Source organism: Delphinapterus leucas, chromosome 16 (assembly GCF_059928025.1).
Source record: "Delphinapterus leucas isolate spDelLeu-1000000601 "Yukka" chromosome 16, BTC_Dleu_Yukka2, whole genome shotgun sequence".
Classification (NCBI taxonomy): Eukaryota; Metazoa; Chordata; class Mammalia; order Artiodactyla; family Monodontidae; genus Delphinapterus; species Delphinapterus leucas.
In genome coordinates this window covers 24,299,552-24,320,970 of record NC_143144.1, presented here as the reverse complement: position 1 = coordinate 24,320,970, position 21,419 = coordinate 24,299,552, and the positions used below count along the sequence as shown (strand labels likewise).

Genomic DNA, 21,419 nt, shown 5'->3' with positions numbered 1-21,419 from the left:
GAAAAGGCTCACCTTCTTTCTCTTTGTTGGAAACTTGTCATAACTTTATGCTTTTGTTCAAATAAGACATTTCACTAACATCTGATGGAGAGTTGTCATAAATACACAAACTATGGTGTCTGTAACATGAAAATGGTGCCCCCTTAGATCTGCTGAAGTCGTACACTGCACAACCTGCATAAATGCACACATCTGCCCTCCTCACCTCTGTTTGCCAGGATTCAAGGACCCCTCGTCCACCTCCTTGTCGTACTGGGTCCGGATGTCATCTAGGCAGCCATTATCTCCAAATCCTCCCCACTCTGTGTTTATGCACATCTTCCCTTCATCCCCTTCCACCAGTTCAATGTTCCTCATCTCCTCCATGTAGCACATGTTGCTGCCTGTTCCTGAAAGGTCAAGATGGGACTTTAGTCTTCAAAAGACACCACTACGTCTTAAAGAGCCAGCAGGGTACAGTAGACAGGAATTTAGGTTTGGAGTCAGATACAACTGGGTGTGGACTCTAGCTTTACACTCATAGCTGGGTGACCCTAGACAAGTATCTCATCTTTCAGAGAGCCAATTACTTCATCTGTAAAAAGGAAATAATACCTGCTTTATAGATTTGTTATAAAGAAAAAAAAAATGAGACGATGTTCGTAAGTTTCCTCCACATAGAGTTGGTACCTGTGATATCATTATCCTCCTCCTCCTTCTCCTCATGATTATTGATAAGCCACAGGCACACCAAGTAAGCTCCAAGCAGTCACAGAGTTAGCAGTCAGAGCTGGAAGGGACCATGAGGAATCATCTGGTCTTGGATAAGTAGACACTTGGCATCTGAAAGCCACCCTCTTCTCCTTTGTCCATGACCTGGTCTCAGAACTATTCTCAACACAACAGTCCAGGCAACTATTATCATCAATCAAACAAATCTTACCTCTTTGTCCTCCTAGATCTAGCCCAGCCCTTCCCACAGATGAGGAAACTCAAGTCCAGACAGAATAAGCAACATGCCCAAGGTCACAAAGTAGGTAAGTGCTGGAGTGAGATGAAACCTCTTAGTTGGCATTGAAGACATCTCAATATATCCCCATCTCCTGTTCTATGTACTACTTAAACGCAGGAAGCCCAGACAACCAGCTGGAACAACTTTCCCAGATTCTGTGATTACTTAACCTGTGCCTGTCACTGAGAATGCCCATCACCCCTGTCTCCACCTGTTCAAATACCACCTGTCCCCTCACCTGTTAGAGTATCCCCCTGGAATCGACCCTTGCCCTTAATCACTGCCAGACTTTTCCAAAAGACCCTTAAAAGGCCTATATCATACCTCAGACCACTCCCTTCTTCTCTCCTAGGTTTCTTTCCAACTCTTCTCCATCCTGTGCATCCTGACAGCCAGAAGAGGTCAGAGAACAGAGGAGGTGCATGTTGGAGCCAACATGAAAATCTAGCTCCCTCAGCCCCGTGCCAACCTGATCCAACTGGGGTCTCCTTCCTCCCAGAATAATCTGCCCCAAGGCGCTAATTTGAAAGTCCCCTCTTTCTGTTATTCTCCTTCCTCAACAGAAAAGAAAACCTTGGCTTAGGACCCTTAGGGAAAAAGATGTTAAGTAAAGACTTGGGAATTAGGAGACCTGGAATCCCAACCTTAACTCTGTCTCTACTTTGGAGAAAGCTGGCTTCAGAACCTCTACGTAATGGAACAATGGCCCCCTGCCCTTCACTATGTTAAAAGGGAACCTCTAAAAGATCAGATGGGAGTAGGCCAATAGGACATGCCTGATCACTTACCTGCAATCAGGCCAACCTCACAATTACGATCTTCATAGCCACAGGTCATCATGGTCCCCACTGTGTCATTCACAACTGCGACTATGTCCAGGTCAAACTCCTGCAAAGGAAGCAGCTCTACTCTAAGTAGGATGTGCAAGCCAAACAGGCTCAGGAGGGGCACATCAGCCTGATGTGGGCAGAGGCCAGAGTCACAGGGCTGGGTATAGGATGGCAGAGCAGAGGGGCCTCGGGGAAGGGGCAAGGTCAGGCATGAGCCTTAACACCATAACGTACATTTCTCCTCTTGATGGCTTCCCTGAGCATGTCCACCACATCTTCCCCTTCACAGTCAGTAGCCTTGAAGCCTTTGGTCCACTCAATGAGTGTTCCCTGTAAGAAAGGAGGGCAAATTCATTTGCGCAATAGTTTGCTGGGACCACTACACAATCTCAGCATCAAATAGATGCAAGGCACTATAGCTGACTAGTAGTCAAATGCTTTTGACTGTGCTTCCATCTGTAGCCCTAACACTGGGCCCAGAGGTGCCACAGAGCGTGATGCTCAGACAAGGTCTACTGCTGAGGAATAATTGCAGCAATTCATATTTATCAAGAGTCAACTCATGTTCCCTGGCCATGACTGCACAGAACAAAGGCCAGTTCTAATTTACCCAATCAATCACATCTTTGTGATAAAGCTGCAAAAGGTTCATCAAAGCATTGTTTCACAGGAAAAACTAGAGGCATCCTGTCATTCCAACAATATGGATCTATCATCTTGTACATCAATATAGGAAATGCTCTACAACCATAAAAACATAATGCTTTAAGAGACGTTAGATGTTAGAGAAAGATGCTCACCATACACTGTTAAGTGAACTCACATTAAACAAATATAGATGGTGAATTATTCTATTATTATTTTAAAACTCACACACACTCAAATCTGGAAAAAGGCCTGGAACAATGCACACACCAGGGGGTTGACAGTGGTTCCCTCTGTGTACAAGATTACTGGTACCTTTTAGTCTCTCCTTTTTGTTTGCCTATATTTTCTAATTTTCCTAAAATTAGCATGTATAATTTTTATAATACCGAGAAAAAGTATTTCTATTTTTTTTTTGAATTTTATTTTTTTAATACAGCAGGTTCTTATTAGTTACCTATTTTATACATATTAGTGTATATATCAATCCCAATGTCCCAATTCATCCCCCTCCACCACTTCCCCCCCTTGGTGTCCATACATTTGTTATCTACATCTGTGTCTCTATTTCTGCCTTGCAAACCAGTTCATTCTAGATTCCACATATATGCGTTAATGTACGATACTTGTTTTTCTCTTTCTACTTACTTCACTCTGTATGACAGTCTCCAGGTCTATCCACATCTCTGCAAATGACCCAATTTAATTCTTTTTTATGGCTGAATAATATTCCATTGTATATATGTACCGCACCTAAGTCTCTCTTTTGGGAACTAGTGGTTACCAGAAGGGTGAGGAGTGAGGAGAGGGGCAAAATACGTGAAAGGGATTAAGAGGTATAAACTACTAGGTATAAAATAAATAAGTTACAAGGATGTAATGTACAGCACAGAGAATATAGTCAATATTTTATAATAACCTTGTATGGAGTATAAGCTATAAAAATATTAAATTACTATGTTGTATACCTGAAACTAATATAATATTGTAAATCAACTATACTTCAATTTTTAAGTCTCTCTTTTTTCTCCCCAGCCATCAGTGGCTTTGCTCCCAGATGTCCATTGGTCTCCCCTCCTTCTTAGCTGTGTCTTCATGAACCTGTCAGAACTGCTGGGAGAGAGGCCTGAAGGCCCAGTGTCCTGAGTCAGGAGGTGCACCTGTGCCCTGGATCATTCAGGACCATGGACAGCTGCACACAGCTTCCTCCTTCCCATGTGTATTAATTTTTTTTCAATATCTTTATTGGAGTATAATTGCTCTACAATGGTGCATTAGCTTCTGCTGTATAACAAACTGAATCAGCTATATATATACATATATCCCCACTCTCCTGCATCTCCCTCCTACCCTACCTATCCCACCCCTCTAGGTGGTCACGAATCACCCAGCTGATCTCCCTGTGCTATGCAGCTGCTTCCCACTAGCTATCTATTTTACATTTGGTAGTGTATATATGCCCATGCCACTCTCTCACTTCATCCCAGCTTACCCTTCCCCCTCCCCGTGTCCTCAAGTCCATACTCTACGTCTGCGTCTTTATTCCTGTCCTGCCCCTAGGTTCTTCAAAACCACTTTTTTTTTTTTTTTTTTTTTTTTTAGATTCCATATATATATGAGCTAGCATACGGTGTTTGTTTTTCTCTGTCTTACTTCACTCTGTATGACAGTCTCTAGGTCCATCCACCTCACTACAAATAACTCAATTTCATTTCTTCTTATGGCTGGGTAATATTCCATTGTATATATGTGCCACACCTTCTTTATCCATTCATCTGTCGATGGACACGTAGGTTGCTTCCATGTCCTGGCTATTGTAAATGGAGCTGCAATGAACATCGTGGTACATGACTCTTTTTGAATTACGGTTTTCTCAGGGTATACGCCCAGTAGTGGGATTGCTGGGTCGTATGGTAGTCCTGTTTCTACTTTTTTAAGGAACTCCATACTGTTCTCCATAGTGGCTCTATCAATTTACATTCCCACCAACAGTGCAAGAGGGTTCCCTTTTCTCCAAACCCTCTCCAGCATTTATTGTTTGTAGATTTTTTGATGATGGCCATTCTGACTGGTGTGATACCTCATTGTAGTTTTGATTTGCATTTCTCTAATGATTAATGATGTTGAGCATCCTTTCACGTGTTTGTTGGCAATCTGTATATCTTCTTTGGAGAAATGTCTATTTAGGTCTTCTGCCCATTTTTGGATTGGGTTGTGTTTTTAATATTGAGCTGCTTATATATTTGGGAGATTAATCCTTTGTCAGTTGCTTCATGGGCAAATATTTTCTCTCATTCTGAGGGTTGTCTTTTCATCTTGTTTATGGTTTCCTTTGCTGTCTAAAAGCTTTTAAGTTTCATTAGGTCCCATTTGTTTATTTTTGTTTTCATTTCCCTTTCTCTAGGAGGTGGGTCAAAAAGGATCTTGCTGTGATTTATGTCATAGAGTGTTCTGCCTATGTTTTCCTCTAAGAGTTTGACAGCATCTGGCCTTACATTTAGGTCTTTAATCCATTTTGAGTTTATTTTTGTGTATGGTGTTAGGAAGTGTTCTAATTTCATTCTTTTACATGTAGCTGTCCAGTTTTCCCAGCACCACTTATTGAAGAGGCTGTCTTTTCTCCATTGTATATTCTTGCCTCCTTTATCAAAGATAAGGTGACCACATGCGTGTGGGTTTATCTCTGGGCTTTCTATCCATTCCATTGATCTATATTTCTGTTTTTGTGCCAGTATCATACTGTCTTGATCACTGTAGCTTTGTAGTATAGTCTGAAGTCAGGGAGCCTGATTCCTCCAGCTCCGTTTTTCTTTCTCACGATTGCTTTGGCTATTCGGGGTCTTTTGTGTTTCCTTACAAATTGTGAACGTTTTTGTTCTAGTTCTGTGAAAAATGCCATTGGTAGTTTGATAGGGAATGCATTGAATCTGCAGATTGCTTTGGGCAGTATAGTCATTTTCACAATGCTGATTCTTCCAATACAAGAACATGGTATATCTCTCCATCTGTTTGTATCATCTTTTTTTTTTTTTTTTTTTTTGCGGTACGCGGGCCTCTCACTGTTGTGTCATCTCCCGTTGCGGAGCACAGGCTCTGGACGCGTGGGCTCAGCGGCCATGGCCCATGGGCCCAGCCGCTCCGCGGCATGTGGGATCTTCCAGGACCGGGGCACGAACCCATGTCCCCTGCATCAGCAGGCAGACTCCCAACCATTGCGCCACCAGGGAAGCCCCTGTTTGTATCATCTTTAATTTCTTTCATCAGTGTCTTATAGTTTTCTGCATACAGGTCTTTTGTCTCCTTAGGTAGATTTATTCCTAGGTATTTGATTCTTTTTGTTGCAATGGTAAATGGGAGTGTTTCCTTAATTTCTCTTTCAGATTTTTCATCATTAGTGTATAGGAATGCAAGAGATTTCTGTGCACTATTTTGTATCCTGCTACTTTACCAAATTCATTGATTAGCTCTAGTAGTTTTCTGGTAGCATCTTTAGGATTCTCTATGTATAGTTTCATGTCATCTGCAGACAGTGACAGCTTTACTTCTTTTCTGATTTGGATTCCTTTTATTTCTTTTTCTTCTCTGATTGCTGTGGCTAAAACTTCCAAAACTATGTTGAATAACAGTGGTGACAGTGGGCAACCTTGGCTTGTTCCTAATCTTAGTGGAAATGGTTTCAATTTTTCACCACTGAGAACAATGTTTGCTGTGGGTTTGTCATATATGGCCTTTATTATGTTGAGGTAAGATCCCTCTATGCCTACTTTCTGGAGAGTTTTTATCATAAATGGGTGTTGAATTTTGTCAAAAGTTTTTTCTGGGCTTCCCTGGTGGCACAGTGGTTGAGAGTCCGTCTGCTGATGCAGGGGACACGGGTTCATGCCCTGGTCCGGGAAGATCCCACATGCCGTGGAGCGGCTGGGCCCATGAGCCATGGCCACTGAGCCTGCGCGTCCGGAGCCTGTGCTCCGCAACGGGAGAGGCCACAGCAGTGAGAGGCCCATGCACCGCAAAAAAAAAAAAAAAAATAGTGTGTATACATACAATAAAATATCACTCAGCTTTAAAAAGGAAGGAAATTCTACGTGGATGAGCCTTGAGAACATTATGCTAAGTGAAATAAGCCAGTCACAAAATAACAAATACTGTTATGATTCTACTTACATGAGGTACCTAGAATAGTCAAATTTATAGAGACAGAGAGTAAAATAAAGGTTACCAGGGGCTGGGAGAGAGGCAAGTGACGAGTTATTGTTTAATGGGTATAGAGTTTCAGTTTGAGAAGATGAAAGAGTTCGAAAGATGGATAGTGGTGACAGTTTCATAACAATGTGAGTGTACTTAATGCCACAGTACACTTGTACTTTTTAAGTGTACCAGTGTACACTTAAAAACAGTCAAAGTGGTAAATGTTATATCTATTTTACCACAATAAGAAATGGTAAAATAAACAAAGCAAAGCTAGTGTGTACATCATGGGGACATTGACTGGATTAGACAAAATCTTAACAAATCTTTGGTGTCATTCTTATTATTGTCATGAGCTCTCTGGCTGACTTGCTGTGCTGACCAGAGTTCTCTCTATAAATTGAGGAGTGGTGTTCTGCTTTTATGCCAGTCCTGTAAGTTTGGTTGACATAAGCCTATCAGAGAGCAAGAGACAGTACTCTGTTCTCCATAAGCTGGTGAATGGTGCTTTTATCCAAGAATTCCAAGAAAAATCTTGTGATGTACATTTCTAAATTATTATGAATAATGTATTAAAATCATTATCCATGATGTTCTTCAATGTCAACTAGGTAAGTGCCTATGTGATAAACTCCTGAAATTCTAATATCAGGAAAGAAATGCATTTCTTCTGAGGCACTGGTATGCTTTTGTTCATCAGACAATAAAAACCCTACGACCTACTGCATTTCCCTGTTTACAGAGGAAGACCCAGGTAATATTGTAGACTAAGAGTTATAACTGGGCTTAACTGGTCGTTACCTCTTCTTATCTCTCGATAATATGATTTGACCTCTCTTTTAACAGTAGCCTTATCCAAGTGTCCCTTTATTGTATACTACACTAAATTATTTTGTAAACTTCAATCAAAGAAACAATAATAATGAAAAGGAACACAGTAAATAGAAAAAACTTAAATGGTCCAAATTCTCGATCATGTCTCCCCAGCTGCCCTGAACCTGAGACCCCGAAATAAAATGAACAGTGACCCAGAGCTGTCTCGAGATTCCCCAGGTGTAGGAGGGAATGGACCCACCAGGCTGGGCCGTCTTACCTTGTCAATGCTCGCCTGCCTGCAGGGAAATGAGAATGTGAAGCCCAAAGGCAGCTGGGCTCCCTTGAGGCCCATGTAGTCCAGGAAGTCAGCGATGCACTGCACAATGTGGTCAAACAGCTGCAGGCAGAGAGCGGGAGTCATGCCAGGCCTGCACTGTACAGGGTGGCAGGCTGGCACCTCGGAGTGCGGATCCCCCTGCCCGGCACTTACCTCCTCGCCAGTGCCCTGCATGATCTCCAGGGGGATGGTGAAGATCTTGTTGTACATTCGCACTGACCTCCGTCCGCTTCTGATCTTCACCAGGAGGACCCGGAAGTTGGTTCCCCCGAGATCCAGGGCGAGGAACTTTCCTTTCTCTATGGTGGAGAAAGTGGGGGCTGCATTCCACCAGCACGCACCGAGCAGGGCCTCGTGTGCAGGCATTGGGAGGAAGAGGTGATGCTGAAAGTGAGCAGATCCAGAGCCTGCCTGCCTGGGGCTCATGGGCCAAAGGGGTGTGGCGGTCACCAAGCACAGTGTCAGGGCACTGGGCAGGCACCCTGAGCCCATCTGAGGCCAGCCTGCTTTTCTTGCTGTCTGGTAAAGGCCACACATGATACTTATGCTCAGGGAGGCTCTGAGGGTGAATCCAGGCCAGGCTACCTGACTACAATGGACTCGGGAAGGTGCTTCCATCCTGTCATATGGCCTAGAGGAGCTGTTCATCCTGAGCATGAAATGATTCTTCTGTCCTGCTCGCCCCTTCCCTGGATTCTCACACCCCCACCTGACTAATAAGAAACTGTATCGAGTCTGACGCCCATCACCGTGCAGGGCTCCCCAGTGCAGTGCCTCTCGGTTCTCTGACATTGCAGAGCATGTCAGTCTGTTCTGTGTGATTCCTCACCTCTCTCCCTGCCTCATTCACTCTGTTCTAGCCACACTGGTCATTTCGCTGTTCCTTGAATTTGCCAACGACCTCACTCTCAGCCAGTTCTCTTACCCCTGACGGTGGTCTATTTTTCTTCATAGTCCTGTCATTACACGGCATCACCTGGCGTTTATTTGCCTACTGTCTGCCAGCCCAACAGAACTTAGGCTCCATAAGGGTAGGGACTGGGTTTTCTTCACTGCTCTGTTACCGTGCTTACAACAGAGCCTGACAAGTAGCAGGTGCTTAATGAAACTTTGAGGAATAAAGGCAAAAGGATAAAAGCTACGAAAGAATGAATAGTTGAATAGCGTCTTTTACCGCTCTTACTGTTTCCCCCCCCCCAAGTAGACTCAAACGATACTGGCTCTAGAAAAGATCTTTGTTGTTGAGACATTCCAAGTACAACTGTGTGACCTTGAGTATGTCACCTAACCTCTCTGAGTCTCAGTTTTGGCATCCATAAAATGGGAATCATTCTCTTTATATAACATACAGAGTAGCTGTGAGCACAAAATGAAATTAAACGTTCAAAAGCAAATTAAAGATATGAAGCATTTTACAAAGGTCATTATATCTGGGTGAGACTCATGAGATTCAAAGAGGTGGAGTAACCTGTCTAAAGAACTGACCTCACTGTTTTGTGGCTACCGTCAGACGAGCACAGAGGACCAGGAGAAGGACCAAGTATCGGAAAAGTCAGGGGCAGAAAGTGAAGAGAGGGGAGAGGAAGAGAGCCAAGCCCCAGGAGAGAAGAGAGCCAGAGAAGAGGGTGGAAGACAAGCCAGACACTCCAAGTGTCCAGATGGTAGCCCCTGGGAACAGCATCTGCGTCTTCACACACATGGAACCTAACTTAGGTAATCTTCACTGAGTGCCGTGGATCAGCCAAAGCAAACAGATTGAGCAGAGTACTAACCTTCTACCCCAACCCTCCTCCCTCCATTACAGACATGAACCCAAGGCTCTTGAAACAAAAGACCTAACTGGATTTAAGGAGTTTTGATACGAGCTCTGGGTGGCCCATCAGAGAAGGGAGCTGTGCACGGCCCACCTGTGCCATCTGGCATCCCGCAGACGTAGGTGGGCAGCATCTTGACCGTGGCCAGCGGGTGAGTGTCCCTCTTCAGCCCGTACTCGAACTCAACCCGCATCTTGTCCCGAATGCCCACAAGTTGCTCTCGGGTCAGCTGGAACAAAGCCAGCACCTTGTCAATCTGCTTCCGCTGGGCCTGCACGCGGGAGGCCACTGCGGTCACCATGGCGGCCCCCTTGGTGCTGCCACTCTCCGACAGGAGGAAGCGGACGTCACAGTTCGGGACCAGTTTCCTCACCACCTTGTGCAGGCGTTTTGGGTATCTGGAGGTGGAGGGGGGATGGCAAAATATGCAAAAATCATAAAGGCCCGGGCGCAGCCAATAGGAACAGACACAGGTGTAGCAGAGGAACGGGCTCCCGGGGAGCCCTGCTGGGCCAAGGCTCACCCCTTCAGTTGCTGGATGGAGGGGGAAGATGGAGGTGACTAGGGGTAGGGACCAGGGCAGCTGGGACAGTGGAAGAGACACTTGGAAGGCTCAAAGAAGTGGTTATTTTATCACTAATATTATAAGCAGTAGGGCATGTCCACACATAATGTATTGGCTGAACATCGTCTCTGCCCAAAGGGGAAGGGTTCTTTCCCTAGCTCTTCCCAGGTGGACCCACCTGACTTCCAATAACACCTCTGTTAGTCAGAGGGACTTTTGTGATCCCTCCTTCTGAGAAATTCTCATTTCCCTGTTTGTTTACTGTCTGCTAACCCAACAGAACTTAGGCTCCATAAGGGTAGGGACTGGGTTTTCTTCACTGCTCTGTTACCGTGCTTACAACAGAGCCTGACAAGTAGCAGGTGCTTAATGAAACTTTGAGGAATAAAGGCAAAAGGATAAAAGCGATGAAAGAATGAATAGTTGAATAGCGTCTTTTACTGCTGTTATTCTTTTACCCCCAAGTAGACTCAAACGATACTGTCTTCCTACTGGTATCTTTCATGTGGACTTGGCAACCCCTGCCATCCTGATTTTTCCCCATGTATAACTGGGTGTATCTTACTTTCCAATCTTACCACATAGCAAGTATTTAATAATAATAATAATGGATAGATAGATGAATAGATGGATAGACAGATGGATAAATACACGGCTTTGCTAGTTGGGCAATTGGTTTTAGCAGAATATTCCTTTAAGAATGATCCCCTAAAGCAACCCAGCCAGCTAGATGAATGTAATCTCTGAATTCACCCCTTCCCCTGTAATCTCAGAACCACAGAAGGCAGTTGGGTCCAGCAACCCAGAGAAGCAGCGTAGTTTAGAGACAAAACTGGACTCGGTTCCAAGCAGACAGACTGGACTCATTTGCAGGGGGTGTGGGCCGGTGGCCAGCACTCACTGGGGGTGGATCTTGTAGAGTGTGCCATCCATGCCCACCGTGGTCCGGAGCCGCACCAGCTTCTTGTTCTCCCGCAGGCGTGTTAGGATGGCTGCCAGGGCTGCTGCACAGAGGTTGGCTGAGCGGAAGGAAACGATGGTGCAGACGTGCTGGACCGCGATGCAGTCGGCCTCTGAAGGCTCCAGGCCCAGATCTGTCAGGATCTCTCTTGTATTAGCCAGGCCTTCTTTATACCTAGCCAGGGGATAGGAATGAGAGGACCACACTTCTCCATCCCGTGCGAGTCCCCCTCAGAGAGCCAGCATTCCCACCTCTCAGGACTGTGAAAATAAACAGGCTGGCACATAGTCATGTGATAATAATGACAATTTCACCAATGATCACGGCAGCCACTATTTGTTGCACACTATGTGCCAGGTGCTTGTCTAAGGCCTTGACATGTGTGAACTCAGCCTTCACAACAATCCTGGGGGGAGTACTGTCATTATCCTATTGCACAGAAGAGGGATCTGAGGCACAGACAGGGTAGGTAACCTGTCCACAGGCACAAAGCTGGTAAGTGCAAGGGGCAGGATTTGAACTCAGGCAGTTCGATTACAGAGCCCACCCTTTAAAGCATCCTGTGCTACACTGCCTTTGACAGAAACTCAGTCTCTGCCAAGCTCTGCATAAACACAGACTCTGGAAGTCAGATGTCACCCTGTTGAACTCAGAATCCAAGTTGATTGCAAAGCTCAGGGTAATGCCAGGGTTTCTAAGCCTGAGGAACAGGATCCTGGGTCGACTGGGGCCAGCCACCACCACCAGTCAGCTCCCCACTGCACACCTTTGTGTGAGCCCCCTAATCACCAAAGCCAAAGCCAAAGCCAGTCCCTGACAGCACCAGGTAGAGAAGGTTATTGCTATAGCAGGAATTCTTAACTTGGATTCCATGCTTGGGTTTTAACGGGTCCAAGGATGCCCTGATATTATAAGCAAAATGGTGTGCAAATGTGCATTTTGGGGGTAAAGGGTCCAGAACTTAAATCAGATTCTCAAAGGGGTCTGTGACCCTAAAAGAGTTATGTCACCAGGCTTCCCTGGTGGCGCAGTGGTTAAGAGTCCGCCTGCCGATTCAGGGGACACGGGTTCGTGCCCCGGTCCGGGAAGATCCCACATGCCGCGGAGCAGCTGGGCCCGTGAGCCATGGCTGCTGGGCCTGCGCGTCTGGAGCCTGTGCTCCGCAACGGGAGAGGCCACAACAGTGAGAGGCCAGCACACCGCAAAAAAAAAAAAAAAAGTTACATCACCACTTCAGTGAGGAAAAAGGTAACAAAACATGAGGAGGGTGCAGACCTCCGACAGCAGAATCCCTGGCTGCTGAAACCAACAAGAAGCCACATGTGAGGCATGGCAGGCATTGCTAATCCACCTGAAGCTGTGTCCAGGTATGAAATTGTCCTGTGAAGAAGGAAGATCTGGTTCCTTCTGTGCACCACCACCACGAGCACACCACTCCTTGGTTGCCCACCCTAACCCTCCACAGAGTCAAGGTGGAAGGGACCCTGCCAGCAGCTTACTTCTCCATGGCAGCCACGTGCCGTGTTTCAATCTTGCCCTTAATGTGGAGAGCGGAGGATTTCTCGCCGCCAAACAGGAGGCCTGCCTTGGCCATCTTCAGCAAGATGAGCCTGACGAGTTCACCTAAGTACAGCCCGCTGATCATCTTCTCAAACCTACAATTTGGTGAACAGATCAGTGGCAGCAATGCCTTTGGTTATGCAGCATCCTTTCCCAAAGCCCATGAGCCACAGCCCATGGTTTGGAGCATGAGTAGTGGAAGGGCCTCTTTACAGGTCAAGAGGCCTCAGTCCCTGTCCCAGCTTGGGGTACCCTTGGGAGCCCACTCATCCTCTCTGAGCTACATTCTTCTCACCTGTAAAAGGCGAGGACTAAACTAGAGGAAACCAAAGATTCTTTCCTGATCACAAAGTGCTTGATTCCGAAAATCTTTATCTCAAATCACCCTTGGTCATGGGGGTGCCATTCTCATATTAGGCATAAGGAATCTCAACTTCAGAGACTTCAGGTACTTTCCCAGGATCACCAACCACAGCATGACAAATCCAAATTTCAAATGTTTCCAACTCCTACACATGTTTCTGCCCAAGAGAGAAACATGCTGTGTCTGTGAGATGGGCTTGGATAGCTCCAGAGAGGTTCTACAATAATATGGATGAAATATCTCACCAGGCTACCTACACCTGGACTCTCAGTCTGCGTACAACAAGCAATTACTTACTGTTTCCCAAGGAAACTATTAAATATAATTTTTATTCTGCAAACATAAGATACAAAATCAAGGACAACCTGTTTCCTAATCAACTTTATCTATTTCATATAAAGTCTTAGAACATTGCAGAAACAAGACAATCAAAAGAAATCCAGGTTGGGTTTGGGGGAGTGGAATTTATTTTAAGTGAAATGGATAGGAGGAGGATGATAAAGTCCCCAAAATGGCACCACTTCCTTGGGCTGTGGCTGCTCTTTGTCACTAGTGAAATGGGTGTGTGCTGGGGACCAGGTGCATCCAAAGCAGAAATTTGCTCCCCAGGTATGCACTTCTAGTGTTGAGTGGTTTCTAGGAGGTACTTAAAATATTTATTCACCAGGGCTTCTTGGGAAAATGGTTGATTTCAGGGCTGGGGCTGGGAAAGCGCATGGCGAGCCTAGAGCATCTTACTGTGCCAGAAAATAAGGAAGTACTTAAAGAGTGACGGAATCATGTCAAAAGGACACAGGGACTAGCTTGAAGGAGCTTCCACTGGCTAAATCTGAAAAGAATTTGAATATCCAAAGAAATATAATAGGAAGGAATTATAACCCAGTAAATTAAAAAAGAATCCATATTAGTATAAGTAGATAAATGGAGGAGATAGGAAAGCTCTTACTTATAGTAGAATAACAGCTAATAACCTACAGGGAATGATGGATCTAGAAATTCATCAACAGATGCTAAAACTAGAGAGTGAAAGTTTAATGAGAAACAGGATATTTACATAGTCTCAAAGTATCTCTTCACCAGATACTTATTCATTATAGAGGAAATGTGGTGCAGAAACCTCTTTCATATCCCCTTAACCAAGTGATCTGAGTTAGCATCCCCAGTAACGGAACAAACAACATGTGCTTCCAGATCCGATGCCCAGGGGAGGACACACACCACTTGTGTGATAGTCCTGCCAAAAATACATCCCCTGAATCTAATCATGAGGAAACGTCAGACAAATCCAAGTTGAGGGACATTCTGTGAAATAAATGGCTTGCATGCTTGAAGATCATGAAAACCAAAGAGATATTACAGAAGATTAAAGGAGGCTAAAGAGACACGGCAGCAACATGTAATGTGTGATCCTGGACCTGGACCAGGACAATTTTTTTTTTTATAAAGGACATTAGTGGGGCAACAGGTGAGTTTTGAATAAGATCTGTAAATGAGAGATTAGAACTGATTAAGTGTTAATTTCCTAATTTTGACAATTATACTTTAATTATATAAGAGAATGTAATTCTTTTCAGATAATACACTCTGAAGTATTTAGGGGTGAAGGGATATTATGTTTGCGATTTTAGTCTCAAATGTTCAGAAAAATAATTTTATATAGACATATGTGTATTTTATGTATATGTGTATTTTATGTGTCTGTGTATATACATATATACAGAGAGAGAATGTTACTATTAGGGAATTTGAGTGAAGGGGAATTTTATACTATTTTCACTACTTTTTTGTAAGTCTGAAATTATTTTTAAAATTTTAAGCGTTTTTTCATTCAACACTTTTTTTTTAACAAACACTTAATGAACTGCAATAATGTGTAAGACCCTATGTGTAGAAAGGAAAGGAAAATCACAGGTGTAGCCGCCTTCAGGGAACTCAGCATACAGGCAGAGCTGAGGCAGACCCTGAACACTTATACCACAGGTGAGTGTGGGATGAGAGCAGAGAAAGGCTTGGCAAGACCTGAGACTGAGAGGGACTCACGCCAGGTGCTGCATGATTAGGCCTCGGAGAAGGAGGGGGCGGGGCGGAAGGGGAACACAAATGAGGAGCGTGTGCTTCCTCAGGCTGCACTGGTTTGCTCTGTGGCCACTCATCCAAATGCGCCAAGAAGGCAGGACACCTAGTTCAGTTCACAGCTGTATCTCCCCTACCTCTGGACTGAATTCGAATCACTCAATTTCCTTGGCTTTCACTTTCCTCATCTGTCCAGTGAAACTGAAATACAAGGCTTGATTCATAAACTCCCTGTGATGGATAACGAGTCACAGCTAAGAAGCCTCCCAGGTACAGCATACCTGAGTAAGTGGACATTTACTGGTGCCGATGCCCAGATTACAGCGCAGGGTACTCACAGCTGCTTCCCGGGGTTCAGAGAGCCGAGGTCCAGCTCCTGGTCGAACTCGGTGCGGATGTCCTCCAGGGCCCCGTCGTCCCCGAAGGCCCCCCACTCGGTGTTGATGCACATCCTCCCTTCGTCGCCTTCCACCAGCTCGATGTTGCTCATGTCCTCCATGTAGCACGCGTTGGTGCCGGTGCCTGGACGAGGGATCAGGGAGGAAACAGAGACGTGAGGGTTCCCAGCTGGACAAAGACAGAGGGGACTCTCAACTGCCCAAGAGTCCTCTGAACGCATCACAAAGTGCTTTTGATCCACTCCGGGGGCTGGTTCTCGCTGAGGGAAGCAGCTTTTGGCCAGCTGGGGAGTTCATGAGGAATAAAGCTGACATGCCAAGCCTACACTTGTCAGGGTGTTAATGGTTTGCTGTTATCAATGGAGTCAATTGTGAAGAAGTCCCTGATGAATATGTATGAAAGCTGACAGTATATTTACTAAGAGGAGGATGAGTTAACCAAACTTCGTAAATATATTAAAAAAAAAAAATCACCAACCCACAGTCATATTTTTAATCCTTTCCCTATGCTACTTAGCTTCTTCTCTATTTGATACTAAAATTATTCCTTACTCATAGCCTGCCACAAATTGTTCCTAGCATAAGCTACATCCTTATCTTTGACAGCGATTAGCTATCACATAAGAAAGCAACATGCCATTATTCAAACACAAACTCACTGCAAGGAAATACCTCAGCCACTTGAGTAGTGGTGAGTGGCTGCAGATGGGCACAACCTGCAGCCAGTAGGTTTGGGACCTATTGGGATAATGGAAATGTGCTAATTGGATTGTGGGGATGGTTCCAAAACTCTATAAATTCACTAAAAATCCCTGAATTACACAACTAAATGAGAGGATTTTATGCCTCAGTAAAGCTGTTTTTGTTTTTGTTTTGGGCCACATCGCGTGGCTTACGGGATCTTAGTTCCCCGACAAGGGATCGAACCCAGGTCTCCAGCAGTGGGCACATGGAGTCTTAACCACTGACTGCCAGGGAATTCCCCAATAAAGCTGTCTTAAAAAAAATTTTTTTTTTTAAAGTATCTTCCCCTGGCTGATTCTCTGGTGTCAGAATTTTAAAGCCAACATGAGAAATAAGAGATGTAGAGAATCAGAGTGTAATAGAATATTTGGAAAAAGCTTTTCTCAGAAAGGCACAGACACTGTTTAGGCATGGCACCCAATTGGCAGGTTACCAGACACAGTCGCTAAGACGCACACAGTGGGCGGTAGCAGATGCCATGACAGACAAGCGCCAGGCCCACTCAGAGGTGTGGGGCTCCAGAAACAGGAAGTCAGATCAAGCCCCTCCGCTGTAGAGATCCTGCCCTTTGGGAAAGTCAGGATGAGGAGAGTGAGTTGGAAATTAAGAAAAAGCAATTCAGAAAACTTCCCCCAATAGTGGTAAAGGAAAAGGGAAGCTGCAGGGATGTTTGAGAACAGCCTATAAACCCGGTCCATTTGGCCTTACTGTCCCCGGCACAGCCTTCTCATGGACCCCTCCAGGAGAGCCCCTCCCAGCTCAGGTGTTGGGACCACCCACCAGACACCCCCGCTGCGCTGCGGCCTCCCTGGTCCAGGCCCACACGCAGCAACGAAGGCCCAACGCAGCCAAAAAATAAATAAATTTATAATTAAAAAATAAATAAAAATGCACACCCCACTTATCCATCCGCCACCCAAAGTCCTCCCGTGCCCTGTCTCCCCTGGGGTAAAAGCCAAAGACCTTCCAGTGACTGTGCTCCGTGTCCTAGGCCACCTGCCCAGTCCTGTCCACTCTCTCACGTGAAAGGCCTTCTACCCTCAGCCTCACTCGCTTTGATTCAGCCTTTTAGGGTTTCTCGAGCACCTCGGACTCATTCCCACCTCAGAGGCCACAGGGACTCTCTTCCTCCACCAGCTCTGCTTCGCTCCCTCTTCCTCATCACTGAGGTCCCTGCTCGAATGTCACCTCTCAGCAAGGCCCGGCCTGACCACCGCACGACAGTCACTCTCAGTCACATCACCCTGCTTTATATTCCTTATCATACTAACCACCACCTGAAATTATGTTACTTGTTTAGGCCTTTTCGGTCTCTCACCCACCACCGCGCTGAAAGCTTCATGAGCACAGGAACCTTTGGGACTCTCACCACTGAGAACCTGATGCAGAGCACGAGGCCCGGCACACAATGGGCACTCAGTAAACACTTGTCGAATGAATGCGTATATTAATTTTCCATCTCCCTATGTTGCTTCTTCTAAGTAGAAAGTGCCAATAACCTTCCCACAGCATTTACTCAGAGTTCCCCGAAACTAAGCCCCAAACCAACCCCTTTCACCCTCCTCCACAAAGGAAGTCAAATTGAGTTACCAATGATGACACCAACTTCACAGTAGGGATCATCATAGGCGCACGTCATCATGGTCCCCACGGTGTCATTGACCAAAGCCAGGATGTCCACATCTAAGTCCTGCTGGAACACAAGTCCCAGAGGGCATCAGTGGGTGGGAGGGAGCTGTTATCCGTTTATGTTTCCCCACAGAGGAAGCAAAAGCAGTGAAGGTGCCTGGTTGAGACAATCTCTAGATCCTGCCTTCTGGGTCTGCCTGTAAGGAATAAGGCCTTTGTCAAGGTTTGGGGGAGAGAAAGAGCAGCTGGGAGCTGAACAGTGGAACTCATGCTCCTGCTCTGCGGGTGAAAGCCTCTGAGCAATGAAAATACGAGGGACCGATCACCAGGACTCCAGCCCATGTTTGAGGGACCCTGAGAAAAGCATGTTTATCCTAGGAGCAATAGTGTTTCCAGGAGAAAACACCGAAGTCCTTGCCCATGGGGACATTTTAACCAGCCTCAGCCAAGTCCTCTCCGTGGGCACCACCATGGGTTCCCCGTTCTACCAAGTCAGCGCGGGTTATTACACCATGGTTCCACAAGGTTTGGGGGAGCATTTTAAAGTGAAATGAAAACAATAAGAGAAAAACAAAGGGTACAAAAGAACATGAGAGCAACTTTAAAGAGAAAAAAGACTGGAAGGGTATACATCAATATATTCCTCATGCTGTCAGGGCAGCAAGTCATTTGGGTTTATTTGTGTGCTTCTCAGCTCTGCAAGGAGCATGTCTTGCTTTTATATTTTTATAGTTCTTTAAATTATCATAAAATGTATTCAACAAACAGAAATACTCAATGAGTAGAGAGTGGAAGAAAGTGGGATCAAGAGCCAGACAGGAAAGAAAGTGACCTTTTAAGCCTCAGAGAGGAAAGGTGGCGGTTGGAGCATCACACACAGCATCAGGTCTAACCAAGACCCCCGAGGGGCTGTGGCAGCTGGGGAGGCCCCAGGGAAGTGCGGGTCACCCTTCAACAGTGATCGGAACACTCTCCACATGCCAAGGCTCACAGGTGGGTTTATCCAAATCGGCAGCATCTGTGCTACAGTGAGACCTTCCCTAAGATCAAATCCGTGTCTGATTCTCCTACAGGGGCAGGCATGTAGGAGATAACCCTCCCCCACATCCTCCCCTCACCCCCGCAAGAGAAAGGGGCTAGAACTGGGAGACCTCCCCACCCGGAGGTGGATTCCTTACCTTGTGTTTTCTCATAGCATTGGTCAGAGAGCTCACTACGTCTGTGCCCTGAACTCCCCGCGCCTTAAACTTCTTTGTCCATGAAAGCAGGACACCCTGGGGGAAGATTTCAGATCCAGACAAAATAAGGAAGGCACTCAGTTCTGAAAATGAGCTGCAGAAATTTCATGCTTAAAGTGTATCCCCCTTGTGGCCTTCTCTTCTTTAAGCTGAATCACACCAATCCTTTCAACATTTCTCCAGAGGCCTTTTCTAATAATTTTGACATGTTTATTACTCTCATCTGAGCAGTTTAAAACATAATACATAGGGGCAGAAAGAACAATGGCAGCAGAGTCAGAACACTTAGATTCATAAGACATTGTCCAAGTCATTTAACCTCTCTGAGCCTCGGTTTACTCATCTGTAAAATGGAAACATCACTTCCCTGCCTCTGTCACAGGACTGCTCTGATAGAAGTACCGGCATACGGTAGACGCATGATGTGTGCAGAATGCCTGGTTTGCCAGGTCCACAAAGCAGAACTGACGTGTTACCTTGTAAGACTCCCTCAGGGACTTCATTTCAACTTAGAAAAATAGTTCTCAATTTGCATTATCAATTATCTGCTTACAAGTGGTGTTTCTCAAGAGTTTCATGTCTAACATAGCAAATAATCACAGAATTTTTCAGACTGGAAGAGAATTTGGAGATTAAGAGACTTGCCCAAGGTCACATAGTCAAGAGGAGCTGAGCCCAAACTTACTGACTCCCTGACCATCCCCACCCCCTCAGTTTATGGATAAAGCAGCCAAGCTTTAGAGAGGAAGGAAGCTGTTCCAGGTGTCACAGTGAGTGAAGGACAGAGCCCAACTGGAACATAGGTCTCTGATGCACCCAACCAGTGACCAGGTTTCTCCCTGCACCACAGCGCTACCTAGTGGTAGCTCTAAATTCTGCCCTCATGGGCTATGGTAACATCCCTGCCCCACCAGACAGAGGAGTGAGAGATTGTAGGGTGGTGTCCCCCCAAAAAGAATGCTAGGGACAATGTGGGACCTGTTGGGGGGAGTATATATGGGGGAGTGGGGAATAAATGCATGTGACATATTGTTAAGTGAAAAAAAAGCTATACATACAACTACATATTTTTAAATTACACATACAGTATAACACCAGTATTTAATATAGATATGACTGGAAGGAAAACCCAACAATTCTAGTAGGGCGTATCTCTGAAGGTTGGGATTAGAGGAGATTTCTATTATCTTCTTTAAACTTTTCAATTCCTACCCTCTTTCCTCTCTCTTCTTTTTCCTACCTTGAAAAAGTATTACCATTTTATCATCAGAAACACACACACACACACACACACAGAAATTTCTCTTTGGCTAAGACTTTTCCGTTCCCTCACTTAAACAAACAAAACAACAGCAACAACAAACTAACATTCTGCTTTAATTCCAATGCCCTGATCTTTAATCATTTTTTAGTTTTACAAAGAATCCCCCTTAACCATACCTCCTCATAAGAAGTCTTCCCCTTCCCACCTCCTTCCGCACTTACATGGCTGATGAGACTCCACCTTCTCCAAAGCCCTTATTTTCATGTCACAAATCTACATGTGCAGCAGAATCACGGTAACAGCTATGCCCACTCTCGGTTATTATTACTAACGCATTTCCTTGTGGCTGAAGCTTTTCTACTTTAGACTTCACTGAAAGGCAGCTTGGGAGGAAATTTTATAAAATGCAGGTAATTCAACTAGACTTTGAAGAGAAAAAGTTTTTCCCTTCCTCGATATAATCAAGCCACCCTTGCCTCGTTTAAATGTCGTCTGAAAACCCTCATTGGGATACAACACAAAATGGGTCAAAATGCTTTCAGGCACCTGCTGGCATTTTAAACAACATTCTAGATCTGTGTCTTTTTGGAAAGTCAGTGTGGTCAGGGAGTCTGTGAGCTTGGGCTGAGCCATTCTTGGCTGTGTGGCCTTGGGTAAGTCTCTTAACCTCTCTGAACTGCACTTTCTCAAATATAAAGTGGAAATAATTATATCTCCCTCATATGAGTGCTTTGGGATTTAAATGAGGTTATACACATAAAGAGTTCATCAGAAGTGCAAGACACAGTGTCAAAATCTGAGATACAGTCTATCACCATCACCATCACCATCACCGTCTTCCTTCTTCTTGAAGTCTCTGTTCCTAAGCTCAAATAAGAGGTGTTTAATTGTTTGGTGCATTGAGGCCTGATTCCTGACTCCTCCCACTTCCCCTACTGATTCGGGGGAACTCTGCTCTTCCAGTCTGCAAACACAAGCGAAGCTCCCCCTTCCTCTTCTAAC

At 45.2% G+C, this 21,419-nt stretch overlaps 1 protein-coding gene across 1 annotated transcript in view; it reads right to left on the bottom strand.

Annotated features, from left to right (window-relative positions):
• The window catches only part of LOC111183455 (hexokinase HKDC1), an 80,164-nt gene that overhangs the window by 32,001 nt on the left and 26,744 nt on the right, over positions 1-21,419 (bottom strand). The window contains exons 5-15 of the mRNA XM_030759254.2: positions 19,094-19,189; positions 17,877-17,979; positions 15,483-15,666; positions 12,647-12,802; positions 11,088-11,321; positions 9,715-10,019; positions 7,961-8,106; positions 7,748-7,867; positions 2,056-2,151; positions 1,780-1,879; positions 206-389 (exon numbers count right to left, since the gene is read on the bottom strand). Of these exons, the coding sequence (XP_030615114.1) occupies positions 206-389; positions 1,780-1,879; positions 2,056-2,151; positions 7,748-7,867; positions 7,961-8,106; positions 9,715-10,019; positions 11,088-11,321; positions 12,647-12,802; positions 15,483-15,666; positions 17,877-17,979; positions 19,094-19,189 (1,724 nt within the window). The remainder of the gene's footprint in view (positions 1-205; positions 390-1,779; positions 1,880-2,055; positions 2,152-7,747; positions 7,868-7,960; positions 8,107-9,714; positions 10,020-11,087; positions 11,322-12,646; positions 12,803-15,482; positions 15,667-17,876; positions 17,980-19,093; positions 19,190-21,419) is intronic.